This window comes from Chiloscyllium plagiosum, unplaced genomic scaffold (genome assembly GCF_037043375.1).
Source record: "Chiloscyllium plagiosum isolate Xiang-an unplaced genomic scaffold, Cpla_swu_hap1 HiC_scaffold_3, whole genome shotgun sequence".
In the NCBI taxonomy this organism is placed as follows: Eukaryota; Metazoa; Chordata; class Chondrichthyes; order Orectolobiformes; family Hemiscylliidae; genus Chiloscyllium; species Chiloscyllium plagiosum.
In genome coordinates this window covers 55,143,557-55,159,310 of record NW_028270141.1, presented here as the reverse complement: position 1 = coordinate 55,159,310, position 15,754 = coordinate 55,143,557, and the positions used below count along the sequence as shown (strand labels likewise).

Below are 15,754 nucleotides of genomic sequence, written 5' to 3'. Positions count from 1 at the left end.
GTACCTTGATACTTCTTGTTACATTAAACTTGCCATAATCCATTTATATAATTGGTGGCATCGTCTGGCCAGGTTGAGTCTTGGTTCTGATTTTCTGAGCTCCTAGCGTTCAGTGTCCCTCCACCGTTTTTGCCCCTTTGACCTGTCACAGGTTCAAACCCAGGCTCCCGAGGTAATTATAATACTTGCACATTATAGAGAACATGAGCATTGCTGAAAAAGTGTACATTTTGTCAAAACTCTTATCTTGTACTCACCAAGACAGTTGCAGGAAATACCAACACAGAATGGGAAAATGCATGATTTTTACAATGTGGGATTACAATTTGTAATCTTGCAAATTGCCCTGATGAGAGCAAGACAAAAAGCTTCAACAAAGTGTGTCTTTTTTTCAGTGATGCTCAATATCAGTAAAAGAAAAATGTTACAAAGCAACAGGAACAGGAAGGTGTACTTACAGGGGGTCCAGGAGGTCCCGGTTTTCCAACAGGTCCTTGTCTACCTCGCCTTCCCTAAAGGGGAAGAAATAGCAGCAAAGTGAAATATGACTGCATTCCAGCCTAGCCTCTATTGTAAACATAAGGCATTGTATCTAAACATATGGTGCAGGTCATCACCACTTCTAAGTGCAGCAGAAAAGAAACAATAATTTAGAAAGGTGAAATAATAGTTAGGAAATTCCAAAGAATTTTTCTCCCAAGCCTTTAGTGGGCTAGATATTGCTGAGTCCCAGACTAATGTTCTGGGGACATGGGGTACAAATCCCACCACAACAGATGGTGAAATTTGAATTCAATAAAGAATCTGGAATTAAAAGCTGGTCTGGTGGTGACTATTGTCAAATGTCATACAAACCCTAATGTTTCAGTAATATCATTTTAAAAAGGAAATCTGCCATCCTACCCCTGCCTGGCCTACATATGACTCCAGATCCACAATGATGGATTTGATTCTTAACTGCCCTGTGAAATAGTTGAGCACAGGCAACTAGGATGCCCATCTCCCATGAAAGAGAAAACCATAAAAAAACCCTACATGACCTCAGTCCCTCCATAATTCCTTACACTATACAGATCATTGAAGCTGGATCACTGTCCTGGATGCGTGCACCTTCCCAATTTTCAACACTCCAACAATGGAAATGCTATGCCTTTCACTGTCAAGCTCCTATGCTCTGAATTTCCCTTCCTAATCCACCCTATCTGAGTCCTTCACTCTCCTCCATTAAGATGTTCTGAAAAGACTGGTCCCCATTCTTGATGTCTCATATTGTCAACCAGTGTCAACTTTGGTTTGGAAGTTGCTCCTGTGAAGAACTTTGGGATGTTTCTGCTGTGTTAAATGGTGCTACATAAATGCATGTTTCTGCTGCTGATATTTACCTCTTCAGTGACCCAGCCCTAACTGAGTGTCATCAATAGAGAAAAGACTGACATTGAGCCTGCAGATAAGAAATACCTGCCATTGCTTTCAATTTAGGGTCTACTTTCAAACATTCTTGTGTATGTCGGGAAACTGCAATTTTGGCAGCGCAACACTCTCTGTTCAAAGCAAGGAATAGAGCAAGTACTTACATGGCAGTCAGCCTTGTATTAATTTTTGCCATATACCTAGAAATCAATAATTGCTGATAAAACTAATAGTTAGCCAAAATGACATGAGTTAATTAAGAAGAGCTACTTGAGAATTTGAAAGAATTAAGTTCACGCCTGATAAATTTAACAATGTTTTGAACTATGCAGTAACTAAAGGAAATTTTGTGAATTACATTACAAAGGTTTTTAATAAGGTACCACATAGAACAACATGTTTGTTGTTGAAGTTAAATAGATTGTGGACACAGGGATAGGTCTGGTGACAGGGAAGAAGCAAATGTTTTTTTTTGGATAAGGAGGGTGCTGTACATTTTATCTTTGGGCTCTTACTGCAATGAAGTGGCCAGACCCAATCTGAGGCACAGGCACACAATTGGCAATTTGTAGGTGCAAATCTGGTGCCCAGATGCAGCCACTAAGAGTCCTGATGGTACCATATTGAGAAGCCTGGCAGGGGACTGACCAGCACCAAGGTAATACGTTACACTTGGCAGATATTCATCAAGCAGCAGATTCCGATTTATCTTTGCTAACTCCTGTTCTTCCTGGCCTTTTCAATATTAATTTAAATCTGAACAGTTTTGATTAAAAATTGTCATGACCCCTGAGTGAGAACTAAGAGTGTGTGTGGTGGGGTTTGGGGAGGTGGGGTACTATTGCTTGGGTAAGTGGCTATCAGAGTGGTAGACTGTTGTTATAATTCAATCAGAACTGTTTGTGAGCTCGGGACACTAACATTTCAGTTTTGATTGTGATTCCAACTCACACTTTGGAAAACTCTGGCGTATGGGCTACAAACGTACTCAAGGAGCATTGCTGGAATTAAATTGTGTTTGACCAACTCCACTTAAAGTCTGCCACACCTCTTCAAGGGATCCTTGTAATTGGGCAAAAATGGCAGAAAGAGATCACTCATAGACACCTGAAATACAGGTCGGTTGTTCAATCTGGGTTGTCCAGAGGACAAAGGAGATCCTATCCCTTTCAGGTGTTGGTGGGGAGAGAGGGAATGAATGCCTTACTGACAATCTGTCTCCCTTTTAGAAACCCACCCACTACTTCCCAATAAGAAGAGGTCATGGAAAAGGTCTATGCCAGGAAGTTAGTTTTCAAAGACAAGTGCAGTAAAACATTCAGTGACAATTGCTAAGTTCATCAAGATAAAAATCTTACCTCCCACATCAGATACTTTCTGCTCATGCCTCCACCCACTCCAGCTGCACTAGTTCCAATGCTTTCTTCTGATCCATCCTTCACTCATACTATCACTGCACATTCTATACTCCAACTCCTTCTCTTCTGTCTTGCAAGCTCTGCCCCTTCTCCTCCCATCAACATTGCAATCTTTATTTCCTTACACTTTACATCCGACACACACTTTGCTAGCTATACAATCACGACAGGCAACTTCTAAAATCAACTGACCAAGCTGACATCTGTACAATTCCTTCTTTCTTATAGAAAAAGGATAGACACAAATATTGCGGCGAAGGTGTGACCAGGGGAAAATATGATGGCCATTTTGGGGAGAGAGCGTACCAACTACTTGGTTAGTCAGTAGGATCTCCAAGGGGTGAGCCTATAGTTGCCAGTGTGCAAGGGCAGAGGGATGGGATGCCACAGGTGACTGTTCTTGTTGGGCATGAGGTTACATGACAACTGTGACAACTGCATTGCAGGGGCTTCATACATTGAGGAGGGACCAGGTTACTGAAGATGCCTGCCAATAGGCTTGAGAGCACACAAGAAAAAGATATCGTCAGATTTATTGAGGTAACTGGTTCAGGAATGCATCAGCATGGAGACCATTCTGGCAACATGGAATTTGTGGGCAGTCCCAAGAACAGAATAACAGCACCCATCGATGGTCCAAAGCTGGCATCTTGAAGCTCAGTGGAATTCTAGCTTAATGTGTTTGGTTTAGAACATAGAACATAGAAGAATACAGCGCAGTACAGGCCCTTCGGCCCTCGATGTAGCGCCGATCCAAGCCCACCTAACCTACACTAGCCCACTATCCTCCATATGCCTATCCAATGCCCGCTTATATGCCCATAATGAGGGAGAGTCCACCACTGACGGAAGGTCACAGACCTGAAAGGTTAACTATATAATTTAACAGTGTCCTTTCAGTTCAAAGTGGAGTCACTCTGACGTCTCACTGTGGAAGAATGGGTTTCTGAAGGTTGGGCATTCTTTATTTATAAATTGCTATGCTGTCTACCATCAACATTATTCCTTTACTGTTCTTCCTCTTTTTACATGATGTGGTATCACTGGCAAGAACTGCACATTTTGCCTATCCCTGACACTCCTTGCAAGTGGCTTGCAAGACCATTTTTAGAGGGCAGTTAAGAGTCAACCACATTACTGTGGGTCTAGAGTCAGTGGAGTCATATGAGTAAAATGGCAGATTTCCTTCCCTAAAGGATGTTAGTGAACTTGATGACAATTATTATAGCTGGGGACAAGACTAGCTTTCATTGCCAGATTTATTGATTTATCCTAAAATCCCACCAGCTGTCCTGGTAGGATTTGAAGCCATATTCCCAGAGTATTTGGTCTAACCTCTGAGTTACAAGTGAAATCACAGAAGATCACTTAAGTGTTATAGCACAGAAAATGATTATTCGCCACATTGTGCCTCTACAAGCTCTTACCTAATATCATTACCTAGTGCCAATCTCCTGCCTTTTCCCATAACTTTGTACACTATTCTTATCAAAATAATCATCCAATGCTCACCTGAGTGTCTCATTTGAAACTATCACCGTATTCCCTGGCAGTGCATTCCTTACCCTCACCACTTGCTGTGTGAAAAGCTTTTTCCTCACATCAGCCTTTTCTTTGGCAGATCACTGAGTCTATACCCTTTCAGGAACAGAAGTTCTCCCTGCCTACTTTATCCAGCCCACTTATGGTTTTGGAAACCTCTATTCAATCTCCTCTCAGACTTCTTCTCTCCAGGGAAAACAGTCACAATTTCTTCAATCTATCCTCTTAACTGAAATTCCTCATTCCTGGAACCATTTTTGTTAATTGCTTCTGCACTCTGTCCAATGCATTCTTATCGCTCCAATTATGTGGTACTGACTAAGTATATACAATACCTCCAGCTGAGGTATAATAAGTGTCTTTTACAATTGTTAGATTAGAAATTACCAATATGCAACCATATCTGGCTTCCGTCAACATGAAGTTGCCTCTAAAGCACTGTTTAACAATCAGACACTGATGAACACTGATCAAGTAATATTTCATTCAGTTAATTCAAAGACAGAGAACCATAGACCTAATTCCCTCTTATCCCAACTCTCTATACTTTTATTAGACTCTAGTTAATCTGGTTAGTGACAATCCTCTATCCATAAGTTCCCTTGCTGAGCTGGAAGGTTCATTTCCAGACATTTCATTACCCTACTAGGTAACATCTTCAGTGGGCCTCAGGCGAAGCACTGCTGATAATTCCTGCTTTCTATTTATATGACATCACCAACCCAAAGAAACCCAAACAAATAAATAGGAATCAGGAATTATCAGCAGTGCTTCGAAAGAGGCCCACTGAAGATGTTATCTAGTAGAGTGACAAAACGGCTAGAAATGAACCTTTCAGTTCAGCGAGCAAACCTACATACAGAACCTCAACCTGAGCTACAAATCTTCTCAAAACTCGCTAATCCATAAGTTCATAAATTGATAAGATACATGAGCAGAATTAGGCTACTCAACCCATTGAGTCTGCTCTGCCATTCAATCACGGTTGATATGTTCCTCACTCCCATTTTCCTGCCTTTTCTCCATATCCCTTCAACCCATTAACAATTTAAAAATCTGTCTAACTCCTCCTTAAATGTACTCACTGTCCCAGCATCCCCTGCTCTTGGGGTAGCGAATTCCACAGATTCACAACCCTTTGGCAGAAGTAATTTTTCCTCAACTCTTTTAAATTTGCTACCCCTTATCCTAAGACTATGATCTCTCATCCTAGAATGCCCCACAAGATGAAGCATCTGCTCCATGTCTATTTTAGAATCTTGATCATCTTTTACCATCTTGAATACCTCAATTTGATCTCCCCTTATTCTTCTAAATTCCAGGTAGTATAGGCCTTAACTGTTCAATCTCTCTTCTTACAAAAAATCACTCATCTCGTCAATCAATCTGGTGAAGCTCCTCTGAACTGCCTCCAATGCCACAACATCTTTCCTCAAATAAGGTGATCAAAACTGTGCACAATACCCCAGGTACAGTTTCACCCACATTTTGTATAGTTGCAACGACACACCCTTGCCTTTACATTCTATCCCTTTAGCTATAAAAGCCATATTCATGTTAACATGTTACCACAACACCATGAGCTCTAGTCTTATTAAATAACCTATGTGTGACCATACCAGTCAAAATATGCTACAGCCACTACTTTCCCTTTATTGATTCTGTTTGTACCTCCACAAAGAATTCTGGTGTGTTTGTCAGGCATGACTTTCCGTTCTTGAAGCCATGCTGGCTTTGCTTGATCATACAATGTATTTCTAAGTGTTCTTCAACTATATCTATTATTGTGGTCTTTGACATTTTTCCAGTAACAGCTACTACCTATAGTTACCATGTTTTGGTCACCTTCCCTTTTTAAATAAAGGTGTTACATGTGGCAGTTTTCCAATCCTCTTGGATTCATGCAGTCTAAGGGATTCCTGGAAGATTGACTTCGGAGCAGCGAGAGGCGGGAGCCAGGAGGAGGTGACGTTGGTGTGAGGTGATTGTCGGGAAGGCCAGTAAGTATATTTAAACTTCTTACCTTCAGGTCAGCGAGGGAGGAGCGAGCAAAGGACTTCTAGGAAGGGTAAGTAGAACAGTTTATATTTGCATGGTTGTGTTCCTCCTGTTCCTCCTGCAGAATGTGGAAAGTAAGGGTCACCACTAGTGTCCCTGCTAACTACATCTGTGGGAAGTGCACCCAACACCAGCTCCTCGAAAACCGCATTAGGGAACTGGAGCTGGAGTTGGATGAACTTCGGATCATTCGGGAAGCAGAGGGGTTATTGACAGGACTTACAGAGAGGTAGTCACTCCTCAGATAAAACGAAAAGACAGATGGGTGACAGTTAGGGGACAGAAAGGGAACTGGCAGGCAGTGCAGGGATCCCCTGTGGCCGTTGCCCTCAACAATAAGTATACCGTTTTGGACATTGTTGGGGGGGATGACTTACCAGGGGAAAGCAGTGAGGCACCTGCTGCTCAGAAGGGAAGGGGGAAGAGGAGCAAACCAGTAGTCATTGGGGACTCAATAGTTAGGGGGACAGATAGGAGTTCTGTGGGGATGAGAGAGACTCATGGTTGGTGTGTTGCCTCCCAGGTGCTAGGGTCCGTGATGTCTCTGATCATGTTTTTGGGATACTTGGGAGGACGGGGAGCATCCCCAAGTCGTGGTCCACATTGGCACCAACTACATAGGTCGGAAGAGAGATGGGGACTTGAGGCAGAAATTCAGGGAGTTAGGATGGAAGCTTAGAGCTCGGACAAACAGAGTTGTTTTCTCTGGTTTGCTGCCCATGCCATGTGCTAGTGAGGTGAGGAAGGGAGAGAAAGGAGTTGAACACGTGGCTACAGGGATGGTGCAGGAGGGAGGGTTTTGGATTTTTGGATAATTGGAGCTCTTTCAGGGGTAGGTGGGACCTCTGCAAGCAGGATGGTCTTCATCGAAACCAGAGGGATACCAATATCCTTGGTGGGAAGTTCACTAAAGCTATTAAGGTGGATTTAAACTAATACAGCAGGGGGACAGGTACAGAAGAGGATGAGAGTAGGGAGTTCCAAAATCAAGAATCTGACACCGGCAAGCAAGAACCTGGTTTGAAGTGTGTGTGCTTCAACGCGAGGAGCATCCGAAATAAAGTGGGTGAACAGGCAGCGTAGGTTGGTACCTGGGACTTCGATGTTGCGGCCATTACGGAGACATGGATAGAGCAGGGACAGGAATGGCTGTTGCAGGTTCCGGGATTCAGATGTTTCAGTAAGAACAGAGAAGATGGTAAAAGAGGGGTAGGTGTGGTATTGTTGATCAGGGACAATATTACAGTTCTAGAAAGGATGTTTGGGGACTCATTAACTGAGGTAGTATGGGCTGAGGTTAGAAACAGGAAAGGAGAAGTTTTCTACAGGCCTCCGAATTGCCCCAGAGATGTAGAGGAAAGGATAGCAAAGATGATTCTCGATAGGACTGAGAGAGGCAGTGTAGTTTCATGGGGTACTTCAACTATCCAATTATTGACTGGGAACACTACAGTACGAGTACTATAGATGGGTCAAAGTTTTTGTCCAGTGTGTGCAGGAGGGCTTCCTGACACAGTATGTAGACAAGCCTACAAGGGGCGAAGCCACTTTAGATTTAGTACTGAGTAACGAGCCTGGCCAGGTGTTAGATTTGGAAGTAGGTGAGCACTTTGGAGACAGCGATCACAATTCTGTCAGGTTTACTTTAGTGATGGAAAAGCATAGGTGTACTCCACCGAGCAAGAGTTACAGCTGGGGGAAGGGAAATTACGATGCAATTAGGAAAGATTTAGGAAGCATAGAATGGGGAAGGAAACTGCAGGGGATGTGCACATTAAAAATGTGGAGCATATTCAAGGAAAAGCTCCTGTGTGTCCTTGATAAGTATGTACCTGTTAGGCAGGGAGGAAGATATAGAACGCGTGAGCTGTGGTTTATTAAGGAAGTGGAATCCCTGGTCAAGAAGAAGAAGAAGACTTATGTTAGGACAAAATGTGAAAATTCAGTTAGGGCGCTTGAGGGTTACAAGGAAGTCAGGAAAGACCTAAAAAGAGAGCTCAGAAGAGCCAGGAGGAGACATGAGAAGCTGTGGCGGATAGGATCAAGGTTAACCCTAAGGCATGTCAGGAATAAAAGAATGACGTGAGTTAAATTAGGGCCAATCGAGGATAATAGTAGGAAGTTGTGTGTGGAGTCAGAGGAGATAGGGGAAGCACTAAATAAATATTTTTCTACAGTGTTCACTATAGAAAATGAAAATGTTGGCGAGGAAGATACAGAGATACTTGTATCTAGACTAGAAGAGGTTGTGGTTCACAAGGAAGAGGTATTAGAAATACTGCAGAGTGCGAAAATAGACAAGTCCCCCGGGCTGGATGGGATCTATCCTAGGATCTTCTGGGAAGCAAAGGAAGAGATCGCCGAGCCTTTGGCATTGGTCTTCAAATCATCATTTTCTACAGGAATAGTGCCTGAGGACTGGAGGATAGCAAATGTGGTTCCCTTGTTCAAAAAGGGTAGTAGAGACAACCCTGGTAATTACAGACCAGTGAGTCTTACGTCAGTTGTTGGTAAAGTGTTGGAAAAGGTTATAAGAGATAGGATTTATAACCACCTAAAAAGAATAATCTGATCAGGGACAGTCAGCGCAGTTTTGTGAAGGGTAGGTTGTGCCTAATGAATCTTATTGAGTTTTTTGACAAAGTGACCAAACAGGTAGATGAGAGTAAACCAGTTGATGTGGTGTATATGGATTTCAGCAAGGCGTTCGATAAGGTTCCCCACAGTAGACTATTATACAAAATGCGGAGTAATGGGATTGTGGGAGACATAGCAGTTTGGATCAGTAATTGGCTTGCTGAAAGAAAACAGAGGGTTGAAGTTGATGGAACATGTTCATCTTGGTGTCCAGTTACTAGCAGCATACTACAAGGGTCGGTGTTGGGTCCACTGCTGTTCATCATTTTTATAAATGACCTGGATGAGGGCTTAGAAGGGTGGGTTAGTAAATTTGCGGATGACACTAAGGTCGGTGGAGTTGTGGATAGTGACGAAGGATGTAGTAGGTTGCAGAGAGACATAGGATGCAGAGCTGGGCTGAGACGTGGCAAATGGAGTTTAATGTGGACAATTGTGAGGTGATACACTTTGGACGGAGTAATCGGAATGCAAAGTACTGGTCTACTGGTAAGATTCTTGGGAGTGTAGATGAGCAGAGAGATCTCGGCGTCCATGTACACAAATCCCTGAAAGTTGCCGCCCAGATTGACAGCGTTGTTAAGAAGGCATACAGTGTCTTGGCCTTTATTAATAGAGGGATTGAGTTCCGGAACCAGGAGGTTATGCTGCAGCTGTGCAAAGCTCTGGTACAGCCACACTTGGAGTATTGTGTACAGTTCTGGTCACCGCATTATAAGAAGGATGTGGAAGCTTTGGAAAGGGTGCAGAGAAGATTTACTAGGATGTTGCCTGGTGTGGAAGGAATGTCTTACGAGAAAAGGCTGAGGGCCTTGAGGCTGTTCTCGTTAGAGAGAAGAAGGTTGAGAGGTGACTTAATAGAGACATACAAGATAATCAGAGGGTTAGATAGGGTGGACAGGGAGAGCCTTTTTCCAAGTATGGGGACGGCAAACATGAGGGGACACAACTTTAAAGTGAAGGAAGATAGGTATAAGACAGATGTCAGAGGTAGTTTCTTTACTCAGAGAGTAGTAAGGGTATGGAATGCTTTGCCTGCAACAGTAGTAGATTCGCCAAGTTTAAGTGGATTTAAGTCGTCATTGGACAGGCATGTGGATGTACATGGAATAGTGTAGGTGGGATGGGCTTCAGATTAGTATGACAGTGCGGTGCAACATCGAGGGCCGAAGGGCCTGTACTGCGCTGTAATGTTCTATGTTCTATTACTACCATTATCTTGTTAGCCAATATCTTAGGATGCATTCCATCAGGTCCAGGGAATTTAGCTCAAGTAGTTTTATTAGCAATTTTTTCTACAGAAGTAGTTATTGCATTTATTTCCTCTCCTTGTTTTGGACCTTAAATATTTTGTAATTATGAACTATGACTGTTGACTTCTCCTGTGAAGACTGGTGCAAATTATGTTTTCAACTCCTCTGCCATTCCCAGGTATCCCAAATGATATTCTGCCATGTCTCATGATAAAGTTGTAGAGTCATACAGTACAGAAACAGGCCCTTCAGTCCAATTTGTCCAAGCCAACCAAGTTTCCATGCATTGGAGACCTCAAATATACTGGCACAGTGCGAACAATTCTCAAAAATACTCACAACATTAATACTTAAAGGACATTTGAATCCAAATTCTAAGCTGTTGTGATGGCAGGCTTCACTTTTTCTGAAGATCAGCTCCCAGGAGAAAAGGAGCATTGTAAGAGGTGTACCATTGTCAGAAGTGCAGCAATGTCAGAGATACAGTACTGTCAGAGGTGCAGCATTGTTAAAGGCAGTGTTGCTTCAAAGCTGTGCAGCTGTGCATGGCAATTGAGTTTGACATGCTGATCATGGTATTGATTTCAGATTCCAGGCCTTGGAGGCTCACACAACTAGTAAGGAAATTAGAGGGAGCCTTGTCAGATGTGCTTTGTTGACAGAGGCGCTATTTTGGTAGACGTGCAGCGTTGGAGAGGTGCAGCACTGGAAGAAGTGTAACCACTGGCAGAGATGCAGCACTGGCAGAGGTACTGAACAGCAGAGGTACAGCACTGGCAGAAGTGCAAGCATGGCAGAAGTGCAAGCACTGGCAAAGTTACAGCACTGGCAAAGTTACAATATCGTCAGAGGTGCAGTACTGTCAGAGGTAAGGCCATAAGAAATCAAAACAGGGGTAGGCAGTTTGATCCCTCAAGCTTGCTCCACCATTCAATAAGTTCACAGTTGATCCGATATTCCTCATTTCCACTTTCCTGCTCTTTCCCATAACTGTTGATTCCCTGACTTATTAACTATCTACCTACCTCAACCTTAAACATACACAAGGACTCTTCCCCTATAGCTGTCTGTGGCAAAGAGTTCTAAAGATTCACAACCCTCTGATAGAAGAAACCCCTCCTTATCTCAGGTGCCCCTTTATTCTGACACTATACCCTCGGGTCCTAGATTCTTCCATGAAGGGAAATATCCTCTCAGAATTTTCCTGTTAAATCCCTTAAGAATGCAACATATTTCAATAAGATAATCTCTCATTCTTCTGAATTCCAATGAGTAAAGTCCCAACCTGCTGGTCCAATGTTCCACTCACCTTCCTGATTACCTGTTACACCTTTGTGTTAGCTTTCTGCATTTCATGTACAAGTTTCCCCAAGTCCCTTTAGTTCCTTTCCATTTAAATAATACTCCATTCTTTTGTTCTCCCATCCAACATTTTCTCACATTATACTCTATTTGCCAACGTTTTGCTCACTCACTTATTCTATCAATATCTCTCTGTAAACTGTTTGTAAACTCTCACAACCTGCTCCTCTACCTATGTTTGTGTCATCTGCAAATTTGGCTACAGTACACTAACTTCCTTCCTCCAAGTGATTCATATATGTAGTAAGCAGTTGCAGACCTAGTACTGATCCCTCTGGTCACGGGTCACCAACTGAGAAAGAACACCTTATTCCACTCATTGTTCTCTCCTCATGAGCCAATTCTCTATCCATGCCAATATACCACTTCTAACACCATAGGTTCTTATTACATTACATTACATTACATTACAGTGTGGAAACAGGCCCTTCGGCCCAACAAGTCCACACCGACCCGCCGAAGCGCAACCCACCCATACCCCTACATTTACCCATTACCTAACACTACAGGCAATTTAGCGTGGCCAATTCACCTGACCTGCACATCTTTGGATTGTGGGAGGAAACCGGAGCACCCGGAGGAAACCCACGCAGACACGGGGAGAGTGTGCAAACTCCACACAGTCGCCTGAGGCGGGAATTGAACCCGGGTCTCAGGCGCTGTGAGGCAGCAGTGCTAACCACTGTGCCACCGTGCCGCCGTGATTTAGCCTTTTGTGATGGACCTTGTTGAACTCTTCTGGGAAATCAAATACTGACTCCTGAAACCATCTACTAGTTCCTCTCTAACCACTCTGGTTGAGGTTTGCTGAAGACACTCAAAAGAAACTTGCCAGACATGATTGTCCCTTTCATGAAGCTACGATGACTCTGCTTAATTCGATTATGAATTTCCAAATATTCTGCTATTACTTCCATAATAGTTGATTCCAGTATTTTTCCAATAATAGATATTAAGATAATCATTTACTTTTTGCCTTTTCCCATTTTTGAATACGGATGTCACATGAGCAGTTTTTTAATCATAGTGTCATAGAGGCCGACAGCATGGAGACAGGTCCTTTGGCCCAAACTGCTCCATGTTGAACAAAGTGTCCATCCATTCTAACCCTATTTCCCTGCACTTAGCCCATATCCTTCTAAAACTTTCCTAACCACGTATTTGTCCAAATGCCTTTTATATGTTGTTAATATACACGCATCAACCACTTCCACTGGCAACTCGCTCCATATGTGCACCACCCTCTCTGTGTAAAAAGGTTGCCCCTCAGGTTCCCTTTTATTCTTTCCCCTCTAACCTTAAACAGATGCCCTCTAATCCCCAATTCCGCAACTCCTGGAAAAAGACTGAATGTATTCACCTTGGACATGCCTCTCACAATCTTATCCTTCTATAAGATCCCCCGCAGTCTCCACGCTCTAAAGAAACTAGTCCTAGATTGCCCAACTTCTCCCTATAACTCAGACAAAGTCCTGGCAACATCCTTGTAAATTTCTTCTGCACTCTTTCCAGTTAATAACATTCTTCCTGTATAAAGTAATCAAAGCTGAACACAATACTAATGTGCGGAGTCACCAACATCCTATATAACAGCAACATAACTTCCCAACTTCTGTACTCAATGCCCTGATTCATGATGGCCAGTGTGCCAAAAGCCTTCTTCACAGCCCAGTCCACTTGTGATTCCACTTTCAGAGAACCATGCATCTGAACTCCAAGGTCCTTCTGTTTCACTATATTCCTTAAGGCCCTACCATTCACCATGAAACTTCTACCTTGATTTGACTTACCAAAATGCAAAACCTCATGCTCATCTATATCAAACTCCATTTACCATTTCTCGGCCCACTTCCCTAGCTGATCAAAGTCCAGCTGCAATTTCTGATAACATTCTCAATGTCCACGAGAGCACCTATTTTAGTGTCATCTGCAAACTTATTAGTCATATCTTGTATATTCTCAAACAAATCACTGAAATAGCTAACAAACAGAAACGGACCCAGCATTGACCCCTGAGGCACACCATTAGTCACAGGTCTCCAGTCCGACAAGCAATCCTACACAATTGGCTTCCCAACATCACGCCAATTGTGTATCCAATTTGCCAGGCCCCCCTGTATTCCATGCAATCTAACCTTCCAGAGCAGCCGACTAAGTGGAACCTTATCAAAGTCTTATTGAAGTTATAGAACATGGAACAGTACAGCACAATACAGGCCATTTGGCTCTTGATGTTGTGCTGACCTTTGTCCTACTCTAAGATCAAACTAATCTACATACCCTTCATTTTACTATTATCCATGTGCCTATCCAAGAGTCGCTTAAATGTCCTTAATGTACCTGACTCTACTACCACTGCTGGCAGTTCATTCCTAACACACACCACCCTCTGTGTAAAGAACCTACCTCTGACATCTCCACTAAACCCCCCTCCAACCACCTTAAAATTATGCCCCCTCGTGATAGACTTTTCAAGTCTCTGGTTATCCACTCTATCTATACCTCTCACCATCTTGTACACCTCTACCAAGTCACGTCTCATCCTTCTTCGCTCCAAAGAGAAAAGTCCTAGCTCCCTCAACCTTTCTTCATAAGACATGCCCTCCAATCCAGGTATATCTCCTCTGCTTTCTCTGTAAAGCTTCAACACTCTTCCTATAATGAGGTAACCAGAACTGAACACAATATTCTGAGTGTGATCTAACAAGAACTTTATAGAGCTGCTGCATAACCTTGTGGCTCTTAAAATCAATCCGCCTGCTAAAGAAAGCCAAGACACCATACGCCTTCTTAATAACCCCATTAAGTTGAGTGGCAACTTTGAGGGACCTATGGACGTGGAGGCCAAGTCCCTCTGTTCCTCCACACTGCCAAGAATCCTGTTTTTAACCCTGGAATCTGCATTCAAATCCTACCTTCCAAAATGAATTACGTCACACTTTTCCAGTTTGAACTCCATTTGCCAATTCTCAGCCCAGCTCTGCATCCTGTTTATGTCCAATTGCAACCTACAACAGCCCTCCACACTATCCACAACTCCACCAACCTTCGTGACATCGGCAAACTTACTAACCCACGCTTCCACTTCCTCATCCAAGACATTTATAAAAATCAGATCCCTTTGGAACACCACTGGTCACAAGTTCCAGGCTGAATACTTTACATCTACTACCAACCTCTGTCTTCCATGGGCCAGCCAATTCTGTAGCCATACAGCCAAATTTCCCTGTCTCCCATGCCTCCTTACTTTCTCAATGAGCCGACAATGGGGAACCTGATCAAATGCTTTGTTATACACCACATCCACTGCTCTACCTTCATCAATGTGTCTTGTCACATCCTCAAAGAATTCAATATGGCTTGTGAGGCATGACCTGCCCCTCACAAAGCCATACTGACTATCTCTAATCAAACTATACTTTTACAAATAATCATAAATCCTGTCCCTCAGAATCCTCTCCAGTAATTTGTCCACCACCAACCCTGGTCTGCAATTCCCAGGGTCATCCCTATTCTCTTTCCTGAACAAGGGAATATCATTTTCCACCCTCCAATCATCTGGCCCTACACCAATGGACAGTGAGGATGCAGGGATCATCTCCAAAGGTGCATCAATCTCTTCCCTTGTTTCCTGTTGTAATCTTGGGTATGCCCTGTCTAGCCCATGGGACTTATCTCTACTAATGTTTTTCAAAATTTTCAGCACATCCTCCTTCTTAACATGAATTTGTTTGAGCACATCAGCCTGTTTCATGCTGTCCTCACAAACAACACGGTCCCTCTCACTTGTGAATACTGTAGCAAAGTATTCATTAAGGACCTCCCCTACTTCGTCTGACTCCAGGCACAAGTACCCGTCCACTGTCCCTGATTGGCCCTACCCTCATGCTGGCCATTCTCTTTTTCCTCACATAACTGTAGAATGCCTTGGGGTTTTCCTTAATCTTACCCGCCAAGGCTTTTCCATGCCCCCTTCTAGCTCTCCTCAGTTCCTTCCTGGCCACCTGTAACCCCCGAGAGCCCTGTCTGATCCTTGCTTCCTCAACCTTAAGTAAGCTTCCTTCTTTCTCATGA

General features: G+C 43.2%; 1 protein-coding gene across 3 annotated transcripts in view; it reads right to left on the bottom strand.

The window, feature by feature from the left end:
* Positions 1-15,754, bottom strand: part of col19a1 (collagen, type XIX, alpha 1) — a 422,382-nt gene that overhangs the window by 193,929 nt on the left and 212,699 nt on the right. For all 3 annotated transcript variants that reach the window (XM_087979446.1, XM_087979452.1, XM_087979458.1), the window contains exon 16: positions 459-512. In XM_087979446.1, the coding sequence (XP_087835572.1) occupies positions 459-512 (54 nt within the window). The remainder of the gene's footprint in view (positions 1-458; positions 513-15,754) is intronic.